Source organism: Zymoseptoria tritici, chromosome 16 (assembly GCF_000219625.1).
Source record: "Zymoseptoria tritici IPO323 chromosome 16, whole genome shotgun sequence".
In the NCBI taxonomy this organism is placed as follows: Eukaryota; Fungi; Ascomycota; class Dothideomycetes; order Mycosphaerellales; family Mycosphaerellaceae; genus Zymoseptoria; species Zymoseptoria tritici.
The window spans coordinates 313,137-334,431 of record NC_018203.1 but is presented as its reverse complement, the minus strand read 5'-3'; the positions used below and the strand labels follow the sequence as shown (position 1 = coordinate 334,431).

The following is a 21,295-nucleotide window of genomic DNA, read 5'->3' as shown; positions in this document are numbered from 1 at the left end:
AAAAACTTCTTAAAGATTTAGATTTCTCTAGCCTTAGGAATAAATATAATATACTACGTTATTAATATTACTCCTTATATTTCTAGATCTTTTATATTAGATTAAGGATCTTAGACCCCTAAAGGTCCTAGGAAGATTTTTAAAGATTTAGATTCCTTAGGCCTTAAGACTAAATACGTTATTTAATATTATTAGTGTAATAGACTAGATATCTAAGATCTTTTACTTTAGAACTAGAATCTTTAAATCTATAAGGCTCTAATTCTACTCTTAAAGATTTTTATTTACTAGGCTTTATAGACTAATATATTATCTTACGATATTAGCGTAATAGAATTAATTATCTTAATCTTATTAATAATATTTAGAATCTCTAGGTCTTAAAGATCCTATAAGAGTTCTATAAGATTTAGATTCTATAGACCCTAAGGTTAATTACATTATCTAACGTTATTAGCGTAATAAGACAGAATTCGGGATTTTTAAAAACGGATATAGGATCTCTTAGTTATTAAGATCCTAGAAAACTTTTCGAAGATTTAGATTCCCTTAGTATAATAGACGAATACGTTATTTAGGGTTATTAGCGTAATTATTAAGCTTTTTAGATCTTTTAGTCTAGATTTTAGATCTTTTGCCCTTAGAGATCCTTAGAAATCTCTAAAAGATTTAGATTTACTACGCTATAGTAAAGAATACGTTATTTATAGTTATTATAGTAATAATTAAACTTCTAGAATCTTAAAGTATACCTTTAGGATCTTATATCTTTATAAGAGTTATATTACCTAAGTATTTAGGTAGAATACGTTATCCTATATTATTCGCGTATTAGCTATACTATTAGGATCTTTTCTTTTAGACTTAGGATCTTAGATATCTAGAGATTCTAGACTATATCTAAAAGATTCTAATTTACTAAGCTCTTAGGGAGAAAATATTATTAATATTTATTCTTATAATAATTTAAATTCTAGAGTCTCTTGGATTTTTCTTAGGATCTATAGCCCTTAGAGGTTCTAGAACATTTCTAAAAGATTTAGATTTACTAGCTTATAAGGCATAATACGTTATAAACTGTTATTAGCGTAATTGCTTAAGTATTAAGATCTTTTATATTAGCTATAGAATCTTAGAACCCTAGAGATCCTAGATCTGTTTTAAAAGATCTAGTATTACTTAGTTACTAGCCTTAGCTTAGTTATACTATTTCGGAAGCTTCTAGATACTACTAGACTCTTTCGGGGAAGAGCTAGATAGACTAAGCCTCTCTAAGAAGCGTCTAGATATTACCCTACAATCCTAAAGGACGCTCTTTCCTATAACGAGTAGCTCGACTCTTAGTAGTAAGCTTAATAAATTAATAAACGACGATAGTATAGTCCGATATAGAGCGCTTTATCTTATTACTAAGCTTATTATTCTCCTTTAGCTTGCGGTTTCTATGCTACTAGTAAGTTGCGTTATAAGGCTATTCTTTGCCTCTATAAGCAGCTTGTTATAACTAATATAGGATTCTAGCTCCCCCTTAAGCCCTTACTCCTACTCTATAAGGCGCTTAACTTTATTATCGGCAGTCTAGAGCTTCTTAACTAGATCCTGCTTCTCTCGTATAGGCTGCTCGTTAGTAGCTTTCTAAGCTGCTAGTTCCGAGGACTCTCGATGTGCCTACGTATTTGCGTACTCGCACAGGCCGGATTGCGGTTGCTGTAAACATCTCTATCTATCCAATCGGCAGCAGACCGATAGCATGTCCTCCTACCAGACCGGAGAAATGCAGGCTAATCGAGTTGCCAGACGTTGTTTAATAAATGATTGTTGACATAAGAGAGGCCTTCAATTATAGACAATATGGCCCCGCGCTCGTAAAGTAACATATCTCTCGAGCATTCCGGACTTGAACTATTTGTTTGCAACGTCGCAATGTGTGTAGATACTACTTGTATTCTACAACGTTGCTAGAGTATAACAATTGCGCCTGGCGGTACCAACGGCTTCGCTGTAGTCTAAGGTTAATGCAGCAGCGGCTGCCTCTAAACGGGAGATTTTCTCGCAGGCCGGCGATAGTAGGTTCATTAGATAGCTTTTCTATCCGCAAGCTCGCAGTATGGCTTGTTGCGTAAGATCTACGTGCTCGAACACGGTGTAATCCTCCTCTAAATATTCGTTCGGCAGCAGGCATCGCTAAGAAGCGGCAGAGTCGGCAGACTTCTTGCTGAGACACACAACCTCCGCCGTGTTGTGAAGGCGCTTCACCGGAATCTGAAATGTTAATGCACCTCGTTAGCTATCTCGCATTAGGCAACAATGATTCGGATGCGATCGTCGACCAGATCCACGTTAAGATCGATAGGAATGCTTGCTGCAGGCTACTTACGAGGAACCCGATTGCGTAGCCGCTTACGTAGCATTAACTTGCGTAGCATCGACCGGTCGCCTCCTCTGCTACGACTAACTTAAACCATTTGGTGTAAAGGTCAAGGGTTTAGTCGACGACGATTGGAATGCAGTAGGTAACTGCCTCGATGACCTTGATAGCGTCTGCTACCCTCTTGGAGTCAACACGCGCTTTGCTGCTATTGCGAATCTTGATGCAAGCAAGACGCACGAACATAGGCCCGAATAACTCCATAATGTTCTAGTAATTAACGCCAGTCGAGGATCCTCCGTCTTTCTAGTTGTGGAAGACGAGACGCTGCAGTCCGCTTATGTTAGCAATAATCGCGAAAAGCATGTCTTTGTTGGGGTTCTTAGCCAGCCTAGATGAAGCACGGTAATGTGTTTAAACATGTGTCCGGAGTGCGTGTAAAACTTGAGGAAAGTGGCAAAGCCGTTTATGAAGAATTGCTTGGAAGAGTACAGCTCCTCCGGCTGCGCGTCGTGCGGAGGTGCTCACGCGCTGTGAGGACAGACTTGATCGCGTTGCGACTGCATCCGCAATCTCGTCGATATCGAGACGCGGGTTGGACGCGATGGACTGGATCTCCGGCTCGATGAGCTTCACGCGCGAGTTGATCTGGTCCACTCCGGTCTTAAGCTTATTGGTGTCGCTAGCTACCGTTCCAACCGGTTAGTGAGCTTTGCGGTGGCGTTGGCCTGGTCGGCGGCAGAGTCGGAGGTCACTTTCGAAGGGATCGCTTAGCAGTAGATAAGAACCTCCTTAATTCGAGAGCCCCAACCCATCCGATTTTGCCGCCGATTTCACGAGTTTGGGAAGCTTAGAGTGGACGGAGGTGGACATGACTTTCGATGGGATTGCTTTGCAGCAAGTAAGAACTTCTTGCAACGTTGACTCCATTTCTTCGGCCTAAGAGATGCTTGAGAGGAATTGGGAGCGAGGAATGATGTAGCGGACAGATGCCTTCCAGAAACAACGTCGAAGCCAGACTTACTTGCCTATGCAGACAGAGCTGTGCCTGCTTACGTAGTTGGACATTAAGTAAGTCGCCAGTCCGACCCACCATACCAAGTCACAAAGTTTGATCCAGTCAAATGCTACCTGCACAACCTCTATCGTTCGAGCGATCGCTCTAACGAGTGACTTATGCATGTCTTTCTTCATTCTCCCCAACAGGCCATCGAGCAAAGCAAGTCGCTCTGCCCAGAACTAACTCCCTCTCCTGCTCATCTGCCGAATGCTGCCGGCTCATCTGTACCACAAATCGGGCCGCGTGTGCCAATATCTCCAAGTACTTCCAGAACTAAGGTGACGATGTCGTGCAGCGGAACCATTAATGCATCGTCCGGCTTCAGTCTCTCCGAGCCTAGCAGAGGTACAGTGTTGTTGTGTGCATTCAGTGCTGGGCAGGATTTGAGCTTTGTCTCTGCGCGGAACGGATTGACGGCTTCTCAGCCGTTCACCACACGCAGGATGGAAAGACTAGCCGGTTGAATGCGAACAGTAGAATGCAGTCGGGTGCTCGCATCTTACAGGTGACCGAGTTGGCCGTACATACCGATGTGGAGGATCCGTTGTTCAACGCAGGATCAGACATGGTCTAAGTGTGCTGTTCTTTCAATCGAGTCTACGAATCCGTTTTTGTTTATCACAACGCTGTGCATGGCAGTCTCCGGCTGAGTTGCCACATCCAGTCCTTCCTTGTGAAGTTAAGGAGCTCGCTCTGTGCCAGGTAAATGGGGACTTCGGGCTGGCTTTGCATCGGCTTCGAGGTCATCAATCATGACATCCCACTACGTCTAACTTCGTTACATCCTGAAGTGGAAGGGAATGTCGAAGAGACCTGTGGGCCGTGAATGTTGGACTGAACTCTCCGCCTCTCCTTCTCCTTTATCTCCTGATTGCCCACCTTGTGCTCCGACTTCTCTGCTCATGCAGCCGGGAGATTCCTCCTCATGTGTTGACGACCAGGACCCGTCAACCGCGGTCGGAAGTTCGAGTTTGTGAGACGCATCGATGAAACTGCTTGCTCTCGGGTTGCTCGAGTGGACCGTGCAGGTGGCATTCAAAAGGCGAGGCACTGGGTTTGTTGCGGCGGCGAACGAGATGTCCTTGCGAGAGCGACAGTGGTGGAGCAGACACGGTCGGCTTCGCGGAGGAGTAACTCGTAATCGGTCCTTGTGGCAGGCGGCGGACATTTTCGACGACGGTGGTGACAATGAGGATCCTCCGATCGCTGATGATGTTCGGATGAGGATGCTCGGAGCAGGTTGCTGATTGTTCGTGTTTATGCAAGGACAGGACATCGATGGAGACAGTTTCCGAGAAGGTCCGAAGTTGCTGCCTCAGGCACAATGGCCGAGTACATCGTCGCAAGATGCCTCATTGAGTACAACTTCTCTCGGAAGTCCAAAAATGATACACTGCACGACATGTGATGATTATTTGAGCACTTGAGACCGCAAGAAGGCTGGCGCGAATGCACACGTGGCAAGACGAAAGCAAAAAGAAATCGCAAAACATACAACACTACGGATTCCCCAATTGTCACCAACTTGAGTACTAGTGTAGCGATTAGATGATTATCATGGCTGATCGGACGGGAAGCCGATTTTTCATCTATCTGTGGTCGTATGTGCTTGGTGATCAATTTCTATGATAATATACCTGCATCAAAGGCGATATCACCTGTCTTCGTGATGGACCTTGCGACGGGTCACTGCTCAGCTCCCGAGCGTGCTTTGGCATCGCCTCGTCGACATAGTTTAGAGCGGCTGCTTGGTCGCGGTCTGGTCGATGCGGCAGCGTGGTATTACATGCGTTGGCATCTTTTTCAACACTCCAGCCTCCAACCAAAGTAACCTTCCCAAATATACGAGGTGAGCGTGAGGTCAAACAGCGCTGGCAAGTTGACCAGCTGGCCGGTCAAAGTCTTCTTTTCGCAAGGTCCAGATTCCAAGGACGCTGCTGTGTTCAACATACAGACTCTGTTGTGTTCGACATACTGACTCTGATAGCTTCGTTCTCAGCACAACATTCGCATACCAATAAGCCGGGACGGAGGAAGGCTCAGCTCTTTCAAAACTTGGTTAAAGACAATGCTTGTGGCGAGAGGGGTCTGTCACAGACTGCAGCAGCAGCAGCAGCGATAATGAATTTCCCAGGTAACTTGGATGAATACCAATGCTTTCGATGTATGACCACTGCTCGACTTCCTGAATCCGTCCATTTCATCTCGATCTTAATTTTCCGCTTTCCATCTTCATCTAGCATTCCTATCCACCTCATCGAGCCATCACCAAAATGCCAGGGCCGACACGACAAACACGAATGCGTAACACGTCCGCTCGTACTTCGATAGGAGCATCAATGATCGCCGCCATGGCGAGTACGCCGCTTTCGCTCGTACACCTCCGCGGCTTTGCCATCGCCATCGTACCCCACCTGGATCGCCTCTCAGTTCTGGATCGCTACCCAGTCCTGCCTCGCCAACGAGTCGTCAATGCGGGCGTAAACGACCTCCATCCAGTTGACGATGCAGGCGCCGCTGATCGCCGTCGTGGCGACCACGACAGTGCGGACGTGGGTCTTGGAGGTATCGACTTGGTTGTCAGCGTTACGCTCGGCGGTCCGGTGGTGTTGTCGACCGTGTTCGGGATGTTGTGGAGCGCGGCATCTGAGCGGTGACGATGTCGATGTCGAACCGAGCGGTCCGCTAGTCTGGCACTTACGGCATCGCGGAAACCCACCATTGAGACGGCCGTGGAGGAAGATTTGCGGGTATCGTTGTTGTGCTCGTCCTGGGTGTGCCTCAGCTAGTCCTACAAGCGAATAGTCCAAGGCCGGGTATTCGAAGCCGGGTCAACTCAGGCGTTGGGAAGGTGGAGGTGCTAATCAAATGTGAGAGTGGTTAGCTTGAGTCATATTACATGTGTGCATGTGATGAAGATCAGCAAGGGAGGGTGCCAGGGAGAAAGAGTGGATCTACGTTAACAGCTCCAACAGTACTTGTTCGCCTTCTTGCTTTTGAAGAGACTCTCAAACGCCGTCATCGGCTGCAGAGTTTTGCATTTGGGGCAGAGTTTCGCATTCTCATTAACGGACTCGGGTTGTGATCGCACCGCATCTCGATTCAACATGATGTGCCAGCAGCTATGGTTCCGTGTTTGGGATGGAAGCAAGAGAGGAGGAGAGAGAAGACGAGAAGGCGATGTGAATCTAAAGCGGTAGACGAACGTCGGAATGCAGTGTTTAATGTCTTTCTTGGCCAGTAGAGGCTCGACAAAAGCGGAGTGTTCTTCCAAGCGTCTTCCTGTTTGTCTGGGGCAGCTCTGGTGAGTGTTTGCAGTGTGCATGCACACAATCATGCCGCTTGATAGAACAAGGCGGAAGGTGGATGTATGTATTGCGGTACCTTCTTGATTTCGCTCGAACTGCACACAAAACACGAGGCTGGATGGCTCCGAGTGTGCGACGTGCTGATAGGACGAAGATGTTTATTGAGCATGGATATGTCTGCCGAACAATCAAACCAGCAACACTCTGGTCGTTCTCTGGCAAAGAGTGCGCAAACTCAATGGTGCATTTCATCTTGAGCGCAGCCAAACAGATCTGGCGTTTGTCCTGATGCTGTTGATGAGATTACCGGAACTCTGCCTCCTCTACTTCGTCTATGTTGACAGTGGATTTGATGCTTTTGTCCACTCAAGAAGGACGTCGAAAACACAATCAGTGGGAAGCAGACCACGACAAGCTGTCGCATTCGACAGCATGTCCACCGGCGAGGGCTCCCTTCTCGGCGTGAAGTACATCGTTGGGCTCGGCAAGGCCACGAGCTTGATTTCTGGTTCGGCTTGTCATTGCGGTCGGTTGCGCAGGTGGTGTCGAGAGTAGAGGACAATAACTTGAAGTCCGCAAGCGGCGAGAATAGGTCCGACCTCTTGCGCGATCATGAGTTTGAGTAGCTGTTGCGCACTGCATCGATAACTGAAAGGATGAATGGAGACGACCTCACTTTGAGGGTTGCACTTTGCCTTTGTGGTACGTGACAGGTAATCCTTATCGTACGGACAGTCACCCACGACCTTCCCGAAGTTCCGCAGCGGCCACTTCATCGCATCTGTTGCTGCCTCCTCCTTAGCCTTCCCAGAAGCAGCCGCCTTGCTATTTACATTCTCGCAGTATCTGTATTCAGTATTTTCGTGGATTGCGATCGGAACTCCTATACAAGGCCTATGCCATTTGAGAGTGGTGTGATTGATAGACGCAGGACGAGAATAGTTTCGTAGTGTCAAAGTCTGCCTGCTAGCCTGGTACATAACATGACAGGACAGTGCGGGAGCAGCGGCGGAGATGCTGGCGAGCACAAGCTTGCTGCGAGTGCGGTGTCCGAAGTAGATGCAGGGCACTCATCTGCCATAAAAGTCGGGGGCCAGCGATCGCCCTTTAATGACAGATGCGGTGGCCATGCGAAGGTGAACGAATCCTGCGAGGATGCGTTGCCATCTCTTGGAGAGTTGGGGGACTGAGGGTCAAATCGGACATGTCTCTTCGCGCGAAGTCTATCGATCGCTTCGGGAAATACCCATCGCCCGTGCCATGCTTTTCTAGAGAAGAAATCGTCTCCATCTCCGTTGTACAAGTGAGTGGATGCGCTTTCGATGGATTGCCAGGAACCTGTGAGTGATCGTCAGCAAAACGCTCGCTTCATTTCCCATGAATGGACTTCTTACTTTTGACCTCTCGATGACTCCCTTGACCTGATGACATTTGCTTGACTCCCTTCACGCTTCCAAGACGCCGCCAGTACTCCCATCACCCGCCTCCCTTCACCTGACTCCCTTGACCTGACTCTCCGTACCTGACTTCCTTCAGCTGTCTCCCTTCAAACCCAGCAACATCGCCAACATCGCCAACATCGCTTCTTTGGACGCATCAGCTAGAGCGCGAGCACGGGTATCTTCTCAACAGAATGTAGAAATTCCGGGTGCATCTAGTCAGACAGCGGTGAATTTCCAAGAACGATTGATCCCCTGTCACCTGGTACGCCGCGCAGAGCTGTACCAACGACAAGATGGCCGGGAGTCCAAAGTAGTGTGCTCACTGGGCCGTTTGTAAATCGCCATCTTGGCATGACGTGCTTCCGGCGCAGAGAATGTCGCCTCAGAACCCATGTGAGTTACTCCAAAGATATCAGGCGTGTCCTTTAGAGCATCCAGAACTGATATCATGCGTGCTGCCTCTCTGGCTGGGCCGCCAGGAAGGCCGATGCTTGTCGTTGTGGTCAAGTAGCGCAGTGGCGTCGAGAGTGGTTGCGCTCCTGATGCCGCGAATTCGTGTACTGTCCGCGTTGGAGGCTCTTTCGTCGCTTCCATTGCGATTAGTTCTTTGTCGTGACCTCCTCCGCGGTCCTCGGACGCCTGTGCCGCCGCATTCCGCTTCGCAGCTGCTTTTGTCTTTTCCATCACCGGCGGCGCTGTATCATGTATCAAGAACGTGCGCCCAGATCGCCTGTTGGCGGCGTGGAATGTACGTTGTCCTCCTTCTTTTCAACATAGTCTCTCACCGTCGCCTTCCGCGTCGACATCGGCGTTATCCTCTTCGAGATCGGCGTCGCCGTTGAGAGCTTCGTTGTCGTCCTCTTCTTCATCCTCCTCGTCGCCTCGTTGCCACAGTTCCAGCTCCACGTTATCGTCGCAGTCGTCGTTCTCTGCGTAGTTTCTCGCATCGAAGGCGGGCCACTCTTGCTCCAACCAGCTGAGAAGCGGGTGAAGATTGGTGTCGCATGAAGGATCTGTCTTTAAACAACAGTCGAAGCGGTGCAGGCTATCGAAAAGGCATGAAGTCCGGAGCGAGTGCCTGGACAAGGTCGAGCATAAACTGTGCTGAGGATTATGCACCGGAGCAAGATGCAGTGCACACACCGATGTGAGAGAAGAAGTCCGCCCAGGAGAAGAGCTGCACCAACGGCAAGGCTGTTGGCGAGGGTCACAACGGGAAGGGTGATGGTCCCAGAGGTGAAGCAAAAGCCTTGCGTTTCGGAATTGAGAACAAGCTAGAGTCGCTGTCGGACATGGTGGCGCACCCTTCGCTGTTGCCGTGGGTGATGCAGCGCAGTGAGTCATGATGAGCTTGTGCTGGTCGTCGACATCGACTGCAGGCGACTGTCCCTGGATCGTGACCGCGGTCCTTCCAAGGAATGGCATGGCAGAGAAGCCGAATTGTTCTTCCACCTGCAGCCTTGACGTTTGCATTTCGCGATAGAACCGTGGGCATAGCGGCATAGCAATGGCAAACAGCGAGGCAAGACAGCAGAAGGACTGTACCGGCGGACACGAGCATGAGCAGCTGGCCCTCGCCGAGCGATAATGTTGTTCGTCCAGTGTCCAAGGCAGCGAGATGCACCTACTTCACGACAACCAGAACGAGGTAAAGCTCAGGCCAGGCATCAGAGACCGTCGGTGGAGAAGGCAGCATGTGTATTGCTTGCTGCGCTCCCTTGGTCGACAGGAGAGACCGATATTGCGACCTACGCCAACCATGCGAACAAAAAGCGGACCGTTCAAGAGAGGTGCACGTCGGCAGAGTGCGGCGTGGCTGAAGCTTGGTGGGTACATCTTCCTGCAAACAGCAGTCGCCTCGTCCCATGAGATGAGAGCTTGAATCCGCCATCCCGACTCATGCCAGCATCGATGGAAAGTGTCAAACACGTGGATGCATGCAATGTGAGAATTCGCAGAGCTTGCCCGTGGGCAGAGATAGACGGACGGTCGCATAAGCATTCTTGACGTCGGGGTATGGTTTTGCTATGGCATCGACCATGTTTCCGACCACCTGGTCAACGTTGAGATCGCTGTACTAGTGCGTATGGGGTCCTTCGCGCTCTTTGAGCATCTCGAAGTCATGCATGATATGGGTATGGTGAGGTGCACTGTAGGAAGCATCGGTCCCATTCACAGACTGTTCATCAAAAGGATTGAGATCGACTCCAACATCAACGTGGGCGGGACCGACTGGTGAAAAGCTCAGGAGACCCGGAGTCTGGCCGTTCGCCAACGGTGGTGCACCCTCGTTGCTCTCGTCCGCATGCAGAAGGATCTTGCCACGCTCAGTAGCACGGTATCATCAGCGAATAAGGATTCGTGAGACTTTGCGCGATGCGTGAACAGTACGGAGAACAATGGGGCGACTGCCGTGGGCTCAGGGGCAACGAGACATCTCGTCCGGTCTTCAAAGGTGTTTGCGGACCTGTGCAATCTCGCGAGCGGTGGTGTCGAGTCCGGATTGACGGCAGTGAACATTGCTGAGCTTTTTGCGTTCGTTGCGAAGAGCGCTTGAAGCAAGATGAGTGGCAACAGTAAATAGGACGCACTTGATGTTGTCCAGGATTTTGTGAGAGAAAAGACCTCAGGATCGTCGTCGTGTGAGGGATCGTTCGGTGGCTGGAGGAGTCCTGTATAATGTTCAAGCCGCTGTGGGATGTGTTTGGTCGGACGTCCTGTTTCTGATTGACCGAGCGTTTGTTCGCTGATTTGGACAGACTTTGAGGTCTCCGAGAGACTCAAGCTCATGCGGCCCATCGACAAGACTGCTGATCCGCGCCCTTTCGGATTCGAACGCAGATGTGGGGTCCACGTCATACATAGGGCGTTTTGCGGCGGCAAATGAGATGTAACTCTGTGCGGGCTGCACTTTCTTGTTCACACCTTGGATGGTACTGTAACACGTGCTTGATCCTTCGTCGTAGGAGCCTGTAAGCCGCTGTGGGATGTGCTTGGTCGAACGTCCTGTTTCTGATTACTCGAGCGGTTGTTCGCTTAATTGGACGAACTTTTGGCTTTCACAGCCGCAGCGGATACCAGCAGTTGTGGGACGAATTTCAGCAGTCGTAATCATGCTCAGCGAAGGTAGGGAAAGTGGCAAGCTGCTCGGTCGAGATGCACTGCTTCCACGACTTCCAGGTACCTTGCATGGCAACTCATGTCTCGGAGGAAAATCGTGCTCGAGCGATCCCAGAGTCGTAGTTGAAAGCAGGCCAGGAGAGGCGCGAAAGATCTGATCGTTGTCCGACGGACCGACGGAGGATCTTATTGGCGGTGACTTCCAGACTCTGGGACCGGCTGTGAAGGAAGATAGCAAATCCACTGTTGTCAAATCTGCGGATGCCGGGTGACTTGCTGCTGGTCTTGAGATCTGAAAGCTGCGGTAGAGTGATGGAGCGGGCTAAGAGTTCTCCATCGCGTGCTAAGAATCTTCGCTCTGTCTTTACGCCGGCACACCCCACCGAGCTGCTGCTTTGCTGGACTTCCCTGCGAGTCTCGAAGGAACGCTGCTAAGAGGCTGCCTACGCCGAGATTTGGAAGAGAGATTGGACTTGATGAGATTGAACTGGCAGCTGAAAATATGAGGATTTCTGTGTGGTCGACGGCTGATCTGATGTTTAAAGGCTAGCGGAATGTCCAAGGGCGTGGTAGCCGGTCGCACTTGTGCATCGTAGATGCGGCTCAGACTCGCGAGAACGGGACGGCGAGGATGTATGGCGGGTAGCAAATTTGACTGCAGTTCCTGTAAGAAGCTGAAATCGCGACAGTCCGCCGAGGCGAGTCGGTCTTTGTATATACTTTAAGAGTCGTGATTCTTGAGCCGCGGATCGGCTATAGTGAAGAGTGTAGCTGGCGCACCGTGTGTAAAAATACTGGCAGAGTGGACACGAACACAAGCGAGCCTCACTGGGAAGCTGGCACGGCGCTTGTGGTGGCGGTTTGCAGGGTCGAGCATGTCGTTCTGCAGCAGCATGTAGTGTGCAATAGCCAGGAGGTGCTCCGCCGTTACCAGTTGTTCCGGCATAACTCGTTGCTCTGGCATGCATGCGTGCGTACAGGACATGCCGTCCATCGTGAAAAGACGACTGTGTAGCGGTAGGTGCGGTCGATCTCGGTATGGATTTGGGCGGCGTCGCAGCGGGAGTGTTGGATGATGAGTGTGCAGGCCATGCTGAGGACGGACTCGATGTTTGTTGTGGAGAGGGTGCATTGTTCGAGGAAAGAGACTGCGATGGAGGGTGGGAAGACGAAGAGACTCGGTTCGTGTTGTGTGAAGCGTGAAGCCGGGTTTGAGGACCTCGCAAACGGCGTTCATGGCTTCACTGGAGGAGGGGAGAACTCGGAAGACGGTGTAGCAGGTTGCGCGTTCTTGCATGAGTCCTACGGTGTATGGCAACGAGAATAGCTTCGACGAACGGCGGTCGGGTTAGTGGGAGCGGCTGGAGATCATGGAAAAGCGAGGTCCTTGACGAAACGAGACAGCAGCTGTGCCTGAAAGCCCGGCTAGAGCAGCAGCGCAATAATTGCAATTATGGCGAAGACAATGTGGAGTGACCACACAAGGTACGGCATCGGAAGCGCCGACTTGACCGAGGCCAGACTGACACCGTGTTGCAGCCGAAGTCTGGTCGAATACGAATGGCGTGGAGAAGAGGCTCGAGGATTGACACCTGTCGTTCGCCAAGAGCTGGCGTCGATAATACTCGTGCTGATCCTCCAACGGAAGCCAAAGAACAAAAGCTCGGACGTACCCAAACTCCTGCTGGCTCTGGCGGCGAGTCATGCGCAGCTCAGTAGTCATCCGTCCGCTCAATAACTGTCCAATCATGTGTGGTGACCGTTCTCTCCGTGTCTCTGGCATCTCCCTCTAAGCCATGGTGTCATTGTGCGGTGGCCTTGCTGAGATCGTGTGGCAAAGGCACATCGAGAATGGCACCTGCATAGACATCGGAAGCAAAAGCAAGGGTGGATGGGTAGACCAGTGATGACGCCTCCGAGACCGGTGTTGGACGATGCTCCGAATGGGTGTGTTCCGTTATCTATGTTCAGCATGAGAGGTAAGCTGCTTTCGTGCAGCATCTTGGGGTGGCCTTCCACAGCGGACTCAATGAGAGGGACCTAGTCCGCTCCGCACGACTGATCTTCTCGGACCGGCCGTCGAAGGCTTGATCTCAAGGTGGTGTGTTGCGCATCGTGGATGATCCAGGGCGTAGAAGACCAGTGTCGCCGACGAGTGATGGATCGCGGCCAGTAGGTCATCTTGCAGAGGTCGAGCGAAGGCGGGGAATTCCAGCGGAAGCATGCGGAACTCAACCTGAGAGCGGATGTAGGGTCACAAGAGGGTCGAGCGAAATCTGGACGTGTGGAGATCGAGCCACGCCACGACGCGGGGTTCGAGCGATGCCTGCTGCAGAGCTTGAAGAGAATGTCAAGGTGAAATGGCCAGTGCGGCCGACAACTCACAACGCGGCAGGTGGAAATCAAGCACTGCTGCCGGGAATACCATGGATGGCGATTCGCACTCCACGTTGTATCCTCAACCTGGCACCGTGAGACGGCGACGTGTGTATCTGTGATCCTGACGGCGGCGTACCCTTGTGCTAAGGATCTTCTCCGACGAGAACACTGGACGGACCGTATCTGGGCACGACGAGGAGGATGCTGTCGTCATGACCTCGTTCGGCGGCCTAACAGTAAACTGGCCGCCATCTATGCCAATGAAGAAGTGAAAGCTGGGCAAAGATATCTTGTCGCAAGACCTCGAGGCCGCGCACCATGGAGGTCTGGTTCGATACCCGGAGGCGAGATGTTCGAGACGGGAGCTGGATTGATTAGCCCATCTAAGCAATTTCGACGGGCGGCATGTTGTTCAGCTCCGGCGTGAGTAGCGGGACCATTCGCTGCCAGGTGGAGGTTCTGACGCCCGCAGAGGATGATGGAGGTTATGGGACTGACTGATTGGTACGGTGTCGAAGGCGGATGAAAGTGGTTGCGGTCTTCGATTGAAGGCCGAGTGTGAAAGCAGACGCCCTCGTAGATCGCGATCGCTCAGCTGTTCATGTGTAGTAGCAGATTTGGCTCAATCGCTGACTGTTGCGGCGACTTGTAGCGGGTCTCAAGGCATGCCAAAGAAGCCACCGCCGCGAGCACTTTCCTCTGAGAATTTCGGCACGCCTCATCGCATCCTGCATGCTGCATGTACCAAAGGCTTGTAAATGTCATGCAACTTCATCTCTCATCGACCTCACCGGCACTTGGAGCATGCATCGGCCTGCTCTGTCAATTCCACTCCGCAACTCACCCTTCATGCTTGTACCATTCCATCCCGAGTGCCAGAATCCTCACAGGACCATGGCATTGCAACTCCACAGCCTCGTACCAGGCACTCTCCGTGGCGGTCGTCAGGTGTGCTGGGCCATCTCGTCAGACTGCTGCAGTGACTTGCGGTGGAGTGCGGCGACAACGTTGGCTTGTATTGCTCGTTGAAATCAGTGGAGAGGCGTCGTAGGCGCTTTGAGTCAAGTTGCTGGCGCTGGCGTGAGCGTCCTGATCAGCTGTCCTAATCGGATCGACTGAGAGGGCAATATCACCGTAGGAGTTGGAAGAGGCGCGTCTTTATTTGCTCCAGACTGTCCAGATTCTAGAGAAGAGGAACTGGACTACGATTGAGCTTCTCAACTTATGAAGTGCAGCATTCCTATGCAATGAATTAACAATCCTCCTCCGCGAGTCCGCCTTCTCATCTCCTTTATCTCATCGCCTCCATCGTGTCCGCGTTCTCATCTCCTCCATCGTATCCGCATTCCTCTATCTTATCCGTATTCCTCTACCGTATCTATATTCTCATTCCTCTTATATAGCAGCTACCGGTCCGTACCGCTCTGGTCGCCAGCCTTTCCTCGTATGCGCTTCTTGTTTCCGGTAGCAGGTCAAGTATGGAACGGCGAATTGATGGCGTCGGCCATACTCGTCATATGGCTGACGTCGCTGCGTATCTGGATCCCGGTCGCGGTAGTCGCGGCTGGTGAAGTATGTCTTGTTGTTCCAGACACATCCAACGGCGGAGGACTTGGAGAGGCGCAGAACTGTTCGGATGCTGTGTGTTCTGTCAGCGGGAAGGAAGGTGAAGACAAAGTCGTGGCTTCGGTAGGTGCGATTCGCGATGTTGACGACCTCCAGCACCGTACGCGTTTTGAAGACCTGCCACACTGGACGAGTCTCCCTCACCTGCTTGATCGGCAGCGGCAACCAGAGAGAAATAAAGGCAGCGACACCCAGTGTAATGAAATGTGGTCAAGTCGACAACTCCTCCCCACGAAGTCGAAACATCAGTAAAGTTTCTGCCTGAAAGATGCCTGAGGATCCAATCCTGAAAGCCGACTTGACGCAAAACGCATCCTACAGGCTCGCACAACGCCGCTCAACAAAGGACTGAGAGACGAAGTTGTAGCCTAAGGTAACGCCCCAGGAACATTTCGGTCTCTTCAGATTTTCCTCTCGGCACACTGGTTATCGAGAGTAGAGAAAGCTGTTCGAGAAGAAGAGCGAGGACGGCTCATCATGTTGACGAACATCCGTTCCGTTCCGTTCATCGCATTTTCAATCGAGGACAATGATGCGGATGGACACTCTGCTGCATCACCAGCCCACGATGAAATGGCGTTAAAGTATGCAGTAAGTGACTTGGTCTCGGCTTCATGGACACATGAATGGCCAAAACTTTGCTTGAATGCGTCGTGACCATCCTTGACATACTCCGTCTTGTTCATCGACATCCATATCCCTTTCACCATCTGTCATCGTTCCTGCTCGCTCATCGCCATGATGTTCTCGGCCATTGCTTGTCCAGAGCCACCTGCAACTTTCTCTTTTTTGTTCTTTGACATCGTGGTCAAATGCCATCCTTCAGTTCCAGATCTTGCCGTAGAGGCGGATAGAAGTGTCTGGCCTCGTCGATGGCCGTAAAGGCGTGTTCAGGATCCTCCGGAATATGAGCTGCCCCACAGTACAAAAGTCTCCGTTCATGTTTGCCCGCGCTGTGACTTGTTGGGCGCCTGCACTCGGTCGTGTTCTGCTGTTGGATACGAGAGAGGCCATCTTCTGTGTCATGTCGCCCTCTGCCGAGCTTTGCTGTCGGGTGGGAGAGAAAGGCCATCTCTTGTGTCACGTCGCCCTTGGCAGGTAAAAAGAGGCGTGAGGGCGCCGTTTCAGCGCCATCCGGCAAAAGAGCAGTCGTTCCCAAGACGGGAAAGCTGGAGTTGAATCGGTCGGCCGACACGGAATAAGTCCAAATTATGCCCTGCCGTTGATGATTTTGTGCGCCGTCAGCCTGTCCGCCTTCGGTGATGGTCGTGTCGTCTGAACAGACCTCATCAGGATGGCTGAAATCTGTGTCACCGCCGAAGGTGCCTCCAAAATCGTCATCAAACTCGCCAGAGCCGAACTATCCGAATGGAATTGTTCGATTGCACACTAGCAGGCAGCGAGGTCGGATTGGAGCCGGCGATGTCCACAATGGCAATTCTCAGGTTGATCGGGTCGATTCAGCTGGCCGACATTGCCGAATCAGTGACAGCAAGGTCAGCCGTTGTTCGAGATGCGAGATCTTGAATCGACTCGGCTGATCGATAGTGGGTGATCTCCAGCTTGGTGACAGTGAAGTCAAGCTGTGGCAGGTGTTCGCCCAGCCGGTCACGGTCAGCGAATTGCGAGACGATGATCGACAATGGTGGGGTATGCTGCAGAGCAAGGAAACGTTGCCTCCCGAACAGCAGCACATTGGCAGTCCATCACAGCCGGGGCATTGACTTGTCGGGCGTCCGCGCTCGGTCGAGATTTGCTGCTAAGAGAAAGGAATGAGAGAGCCCGAAGGAAGGAAGCATGCTCGATCTTGGTTTCGAGGTAGACTGCATCTCCGGTGCTTTTGCATTGATGCTCTTCGGGATCCGTATGGAAATGCGTATTCATCTCAACAGCCTTCCGCCGAGATTCCGATGAGGAATGGGCTCGGCTGATGAGAATGAACTGGCGGCTGGCAGTGCAAGGACTTCTGTGTAGCCGACGACTGATCTGGTGCTCCCATGCTGGGCGGATTGTCCGGTCGTGTCTTGGTCTTTCGCTGAGGTTCCTGGAATTGCATGCCCATTCGCAAGAAGAGCTGCACGATCTGATCACTGCAGCGAAGAATAATCCGCTGCCAAGTCATCAGGACTCCACAACCACAGCCACACCGAAGGACTTCTGATTCATCCTACCGTCCTCGCAATGCGTATGATTGATGCTGCGCTCCGCCGTGCGATTGCCAGCCGTGGCGCGCTGAGAACTATGTCTCTTGTTAGCCTCTCGTTGTGGGATTCGCTTGCCAGACGTGGCTTGTTGCGGGCGAAGGTCGATCGAGAATCTGGACGGCGTGCCTGAGCAGCCCAGCCTTCGCTGTTTTCGATCTTCGACCGGATCGGGTCTGTATGGTGATGAGGAGCGGCCTCCTTCGACGTTGCTGCTCGAGAATTGCAGAATAAGACGACGGCCTGCTGATCCACAGACTTGAGGCACCCAGCTGCGTGGATGAATGAGCAATCCGAGTGGCTTCGGTCTCGACCAATCGCTCACATTCGGCCCGCCAGTAGGAGTCCCGATCCAGGTGATGGTGAGTTAGATACGAGCATCCTGTCACTTGCAATTTGGCGATTTGAAGTCTCAAAAGACGACTATTTCCTGAGGTCTGTCAGTAAGCAGATGCATCGAGTGATACCTGGTGACGCACCGCCAATGATCATTTTAGGTAGCTTTAAGTGCACCACCGCATTGGCGAGAACGATCACCTCTCTGCTAGTGCCGTGGGTATCGCGTATTGCATTTTCGTAGTCAGCATGACCGTGCTAAGGCGGGTCATGCATATCGTCGAGATGCTGTGCTAAAAGATCAGAAGTCAAGCGATGGAGTATATTGCGGGCTTTGATGATGATTGTGAAGAGCAGCTCGCAGATGGTCGCCAACTTCGTAGTCGACATCCGTAGAATCGAAAGGCTCTCAAAATTGCCCGCAGCTTGACTTCCGTGACCGTACTCGTGTGGCAGAAACCAAGGAGGTCAGGTTTGGCTGTCACGCCGATTGTTACCGTGGCGGCGAGGCTGTCTCGTCTCGTTTGCGGCGCTAGAATGAACAGTGACAGCAAAGGTTTGCTCGCCCGCGCGGGCGAAGATGACTTTGATGTTGACCGCAGGCCTGAGATCATGCGGTCCTCGTGACGGAGAGTTTGCGATGGCGAATTTTGCGCTGCGGCCGGCAGGCTGAGATTCTTCCGTATGTATACTCGCGTGTGGTACGGCGAGTCGTGGACAGCGACGTGTTGAATTGTGATCAGTGAATCACAGGCGAATTGCCGTACGCGGCGGAGCAGTAGTGGCCTTTAGTCGAATGGCTGGTGCTGCGTTACCTGTAGCCCTTCCCAACGCCGTCTTCACAGAGGCGACATTGACGAATGCGAGCCTTTCTGAGCTCGTAGCCTCCTCCATCGCAGTTCTGATGGTGCTCGAAGCCTTCTCGGTCGTCAGCTCGGCGTCAGTCTCGACGTACTGGAGATTTGTGCAAGACCGTGGTTTCGGTTGCAACAGCTGCAAGTACTTCGCGCGCAAAATCGATGCGATTGTCGAAGATTCTCGAAAGTGAAGCTCTCTGCTGCTGCTTTCCCATACTTCCGCGGCGTTGCTGAAGGACGTGATTTTGGACTCTGGCGTGGTAGAGTTTCGACCGGCAGAGATGTCATTCCCAGCGGATCTGGTGTGGAAGGCATTGAAGTCGCGCTTTCGACCGCTGCCATCAGATCAGAGATCTAATTTGTGTTCTTCAGGCTGTGGAGCTCCCAAAAGTATGTCTCCTCTTGTCGCCTCGTCCGTGATGTTTTTCTTGCGCCTCTTGGTTTTATGGCCGGTCTGCCAGTTGTGACTCCCATCCTCCGTCTCAAGTCCACTGCCAGAATCACTCGCTCTTGTCCGGATGTTCATTAACGACTTCATCGTAAGTATCCAATTTTACCGATCCAGCTTGCCAACATACTCTGGAGCGTCACTGTTCAGTCTGATCTTAACTCGATGGATGAACTTTTAGACCAATCCTTCACCGTTCTCGTGAGCGGCAGCCGGGACGGCATCATTCCGACATACCATATCATGCCGAGACGTGCTCCTCGAGAATTGCGAACACGTTGTCGGCAGTTATGTGGTTCCATGCGCCCTTGGCAGACGCCTCTTGTCCCGTTGCATGCATGCGAGAACTTCGCCAGAGCAAAGCGCATGTCGATGGCCATGGCAGCTGGTCTGGCGTAGGTGAGCTGTGTTGAAGCAAGTAGACCTTTGAAGGGTCGAGCAAAGAGACGTGTCGACGATGCCGGGTCTCATGCATCTCACCGTCGCTTGTGATGAATGTGCAGGACGTGGTTGTCTCCATGCTCTTGATCATCACCCATGTCCTGCTTCACCAGATCGGCTGGAATTCGTGGAGCCTTCAGGCGATGAATGAGCGGTCCTGTGCATGTTGACATCGCAGTCTGAATGGCATAGAGGACAGCAGCCTTACGGATGTTGTTTGGCCGAAGCGATAGTGCTGTGTGGAATGGAAAGGAAGATCAGCGCTGCGGTATCGAACGAAGGGTAGATGCTTTCGTTGGAGAACGACATGAGGCAGGGGCACAAGAAGCCGGAGACGGATGCAGGGGATCTCTCGCTCGGACTCGGATTCGGACTTGGCCGCGACGCCGAGTCCATCGTCGGAAACAAACATCTGGTATCACTTCATCCAAGCTCATCCCACAAGCACTGCCCGTCTGGACTAACAGTGTGCACATCAGATCGATCCCTTCACCACCAAGACCGCCGCCGCGCTTTTCAGCATGCAACCCAACCCAGGCGCCAGACGTCCAACCCGCCAGTAGACTCCCATCTCACCAAGCGACGAGCTTTGTTCAGCGAAAGCCTTTGGCCAATCATCTTGCAGTCACTCGGCCTTCTGGACGGAGATCTCTTCTGCAGCTAGCTCAACGCCGTGTCTTCTGCAGGCACCAGCAGCGATGATGATTTGAAGATTGTGCATCGAGCCGTGGATACCAATACTGACTCGCTCCCGAATGCCATGAGGTCATGCATACTGTTCAGGAACCCAAAGGGAAGCCCTGCGGCCTTGTATACGTGGATTGGCGGGATGAGGACAAAGTGTGGTGCCAGATCAATGTGTGTAACAGCACGGCCATCGATGCAGAAGTTATTGGGTAAACTATTCGCCGCGAGAAAATATGCATCATCGAGGCAGTGATCCTTACGCTGGCGGACGCTCGACTCATAGATGCTCTCCTGGTGGCTGCAGCGACCTTTTCCTGCACGCATTTACGCATTCCAGACAGCGTGATCGGTCATCCCGGGATCTGCTTGTTCGTAAAGAAGCTGGTAACGGCTCCTCCTAGTGACGCCGACCGCGATACATACGCCGCCATCACTACTATCGAGGAATTGTTACCGCTACTCTCATCTCTCCGATCCCTCAGGTGGAGCCTGTCAAGTCTAAGCGAGGCCCTCGTATCACCGGCCCGGCAAAAGATTTCCGTGAGTGATTTCAGGATTATACCAGGTTGACAATCGAAGCCCTGGACTGCAAAACTGCTCTGGCCACAACCCTCCTGGCTGGTGCTGCATTTCTCTGACATCGTCGTTCCTTTGGCCCTAAGCAGACTCAGCACTGCGCCGGAAGAACTGGACAGTGAGACTGCGGAGCAGATCGGCATCTGCAACAGCGCAGATTGATGCCGTGCGCAATCTCCCACCCTCTCGATTCACCGAAGGTCAAACCGAGAAGCTCGAAGAATATCTCGCGCATTGACAAGGTCATCAGACGGGCACTTCTTGCAGCGTCTCGAGGTGTTGGAACAGCACATGCACACTCTGACCAGATTCGTTGCTGCACGATGCATGGAGTACGAGATGGAGAAGTTGGAGTGGTCTAAGTAGCTGATGGGTGACAATATTGTCCGATTGACATGATTCAGCGATGAAGAATGCAAGGCGAGCACCGCAGAGAAAGCGGTGGA

The 21,295-nt window shown here is 51.8% G+C and overlaps 2 protein-coding genes across 2 annotated transcripts; both read right to left on the bottom strand.

The window, feature by feature from the left end:
- Positions 1–3,624: 3,624 nt before the first annotated feature.
- Positions 3,625–4,596, bottom strand: MYCGRDRAFT_97742 (uncharacterized protein; the record flags this gene model as incomplete). Its single annotated transcript, XM_003847189.1, has 2 exons — positions 3,625–3,764; positions 4,308–4,596. The coding sequence occupies 2 exons, from the start codon at positions 4,594–4,596 to the stop codon at positions 3,625–3,627; spliced, it is 429 nt and encodes a 142-aa protein (XP_003847237.1).
- Positions 4,597–7,254: 2,658 nt separating this feature from the next.
- Positions 7,255–9,681, bottom strand: MYCGRDRAFT_97741 (uncharacterized protein; the record flags this gene model as incomplete). Its single annotated transcript, XM_003847188.1, has 5 exons — positions 7,255–7,561; positions 8,462–8,873; positions 8,964–9,191; positions 9,322–9,372; positions 9,483–9,681. The coding sequence occupies 5 exons, from the start codon at positions 9,679–9,681 to the stop codon at positions 7,255–7,257; spliced, it is 1,197 nt and encodes a 398-aa protein (XP_003847236.1).
- Positions 9,682–21,295: the final 11,614 nt, after the last annotated feature.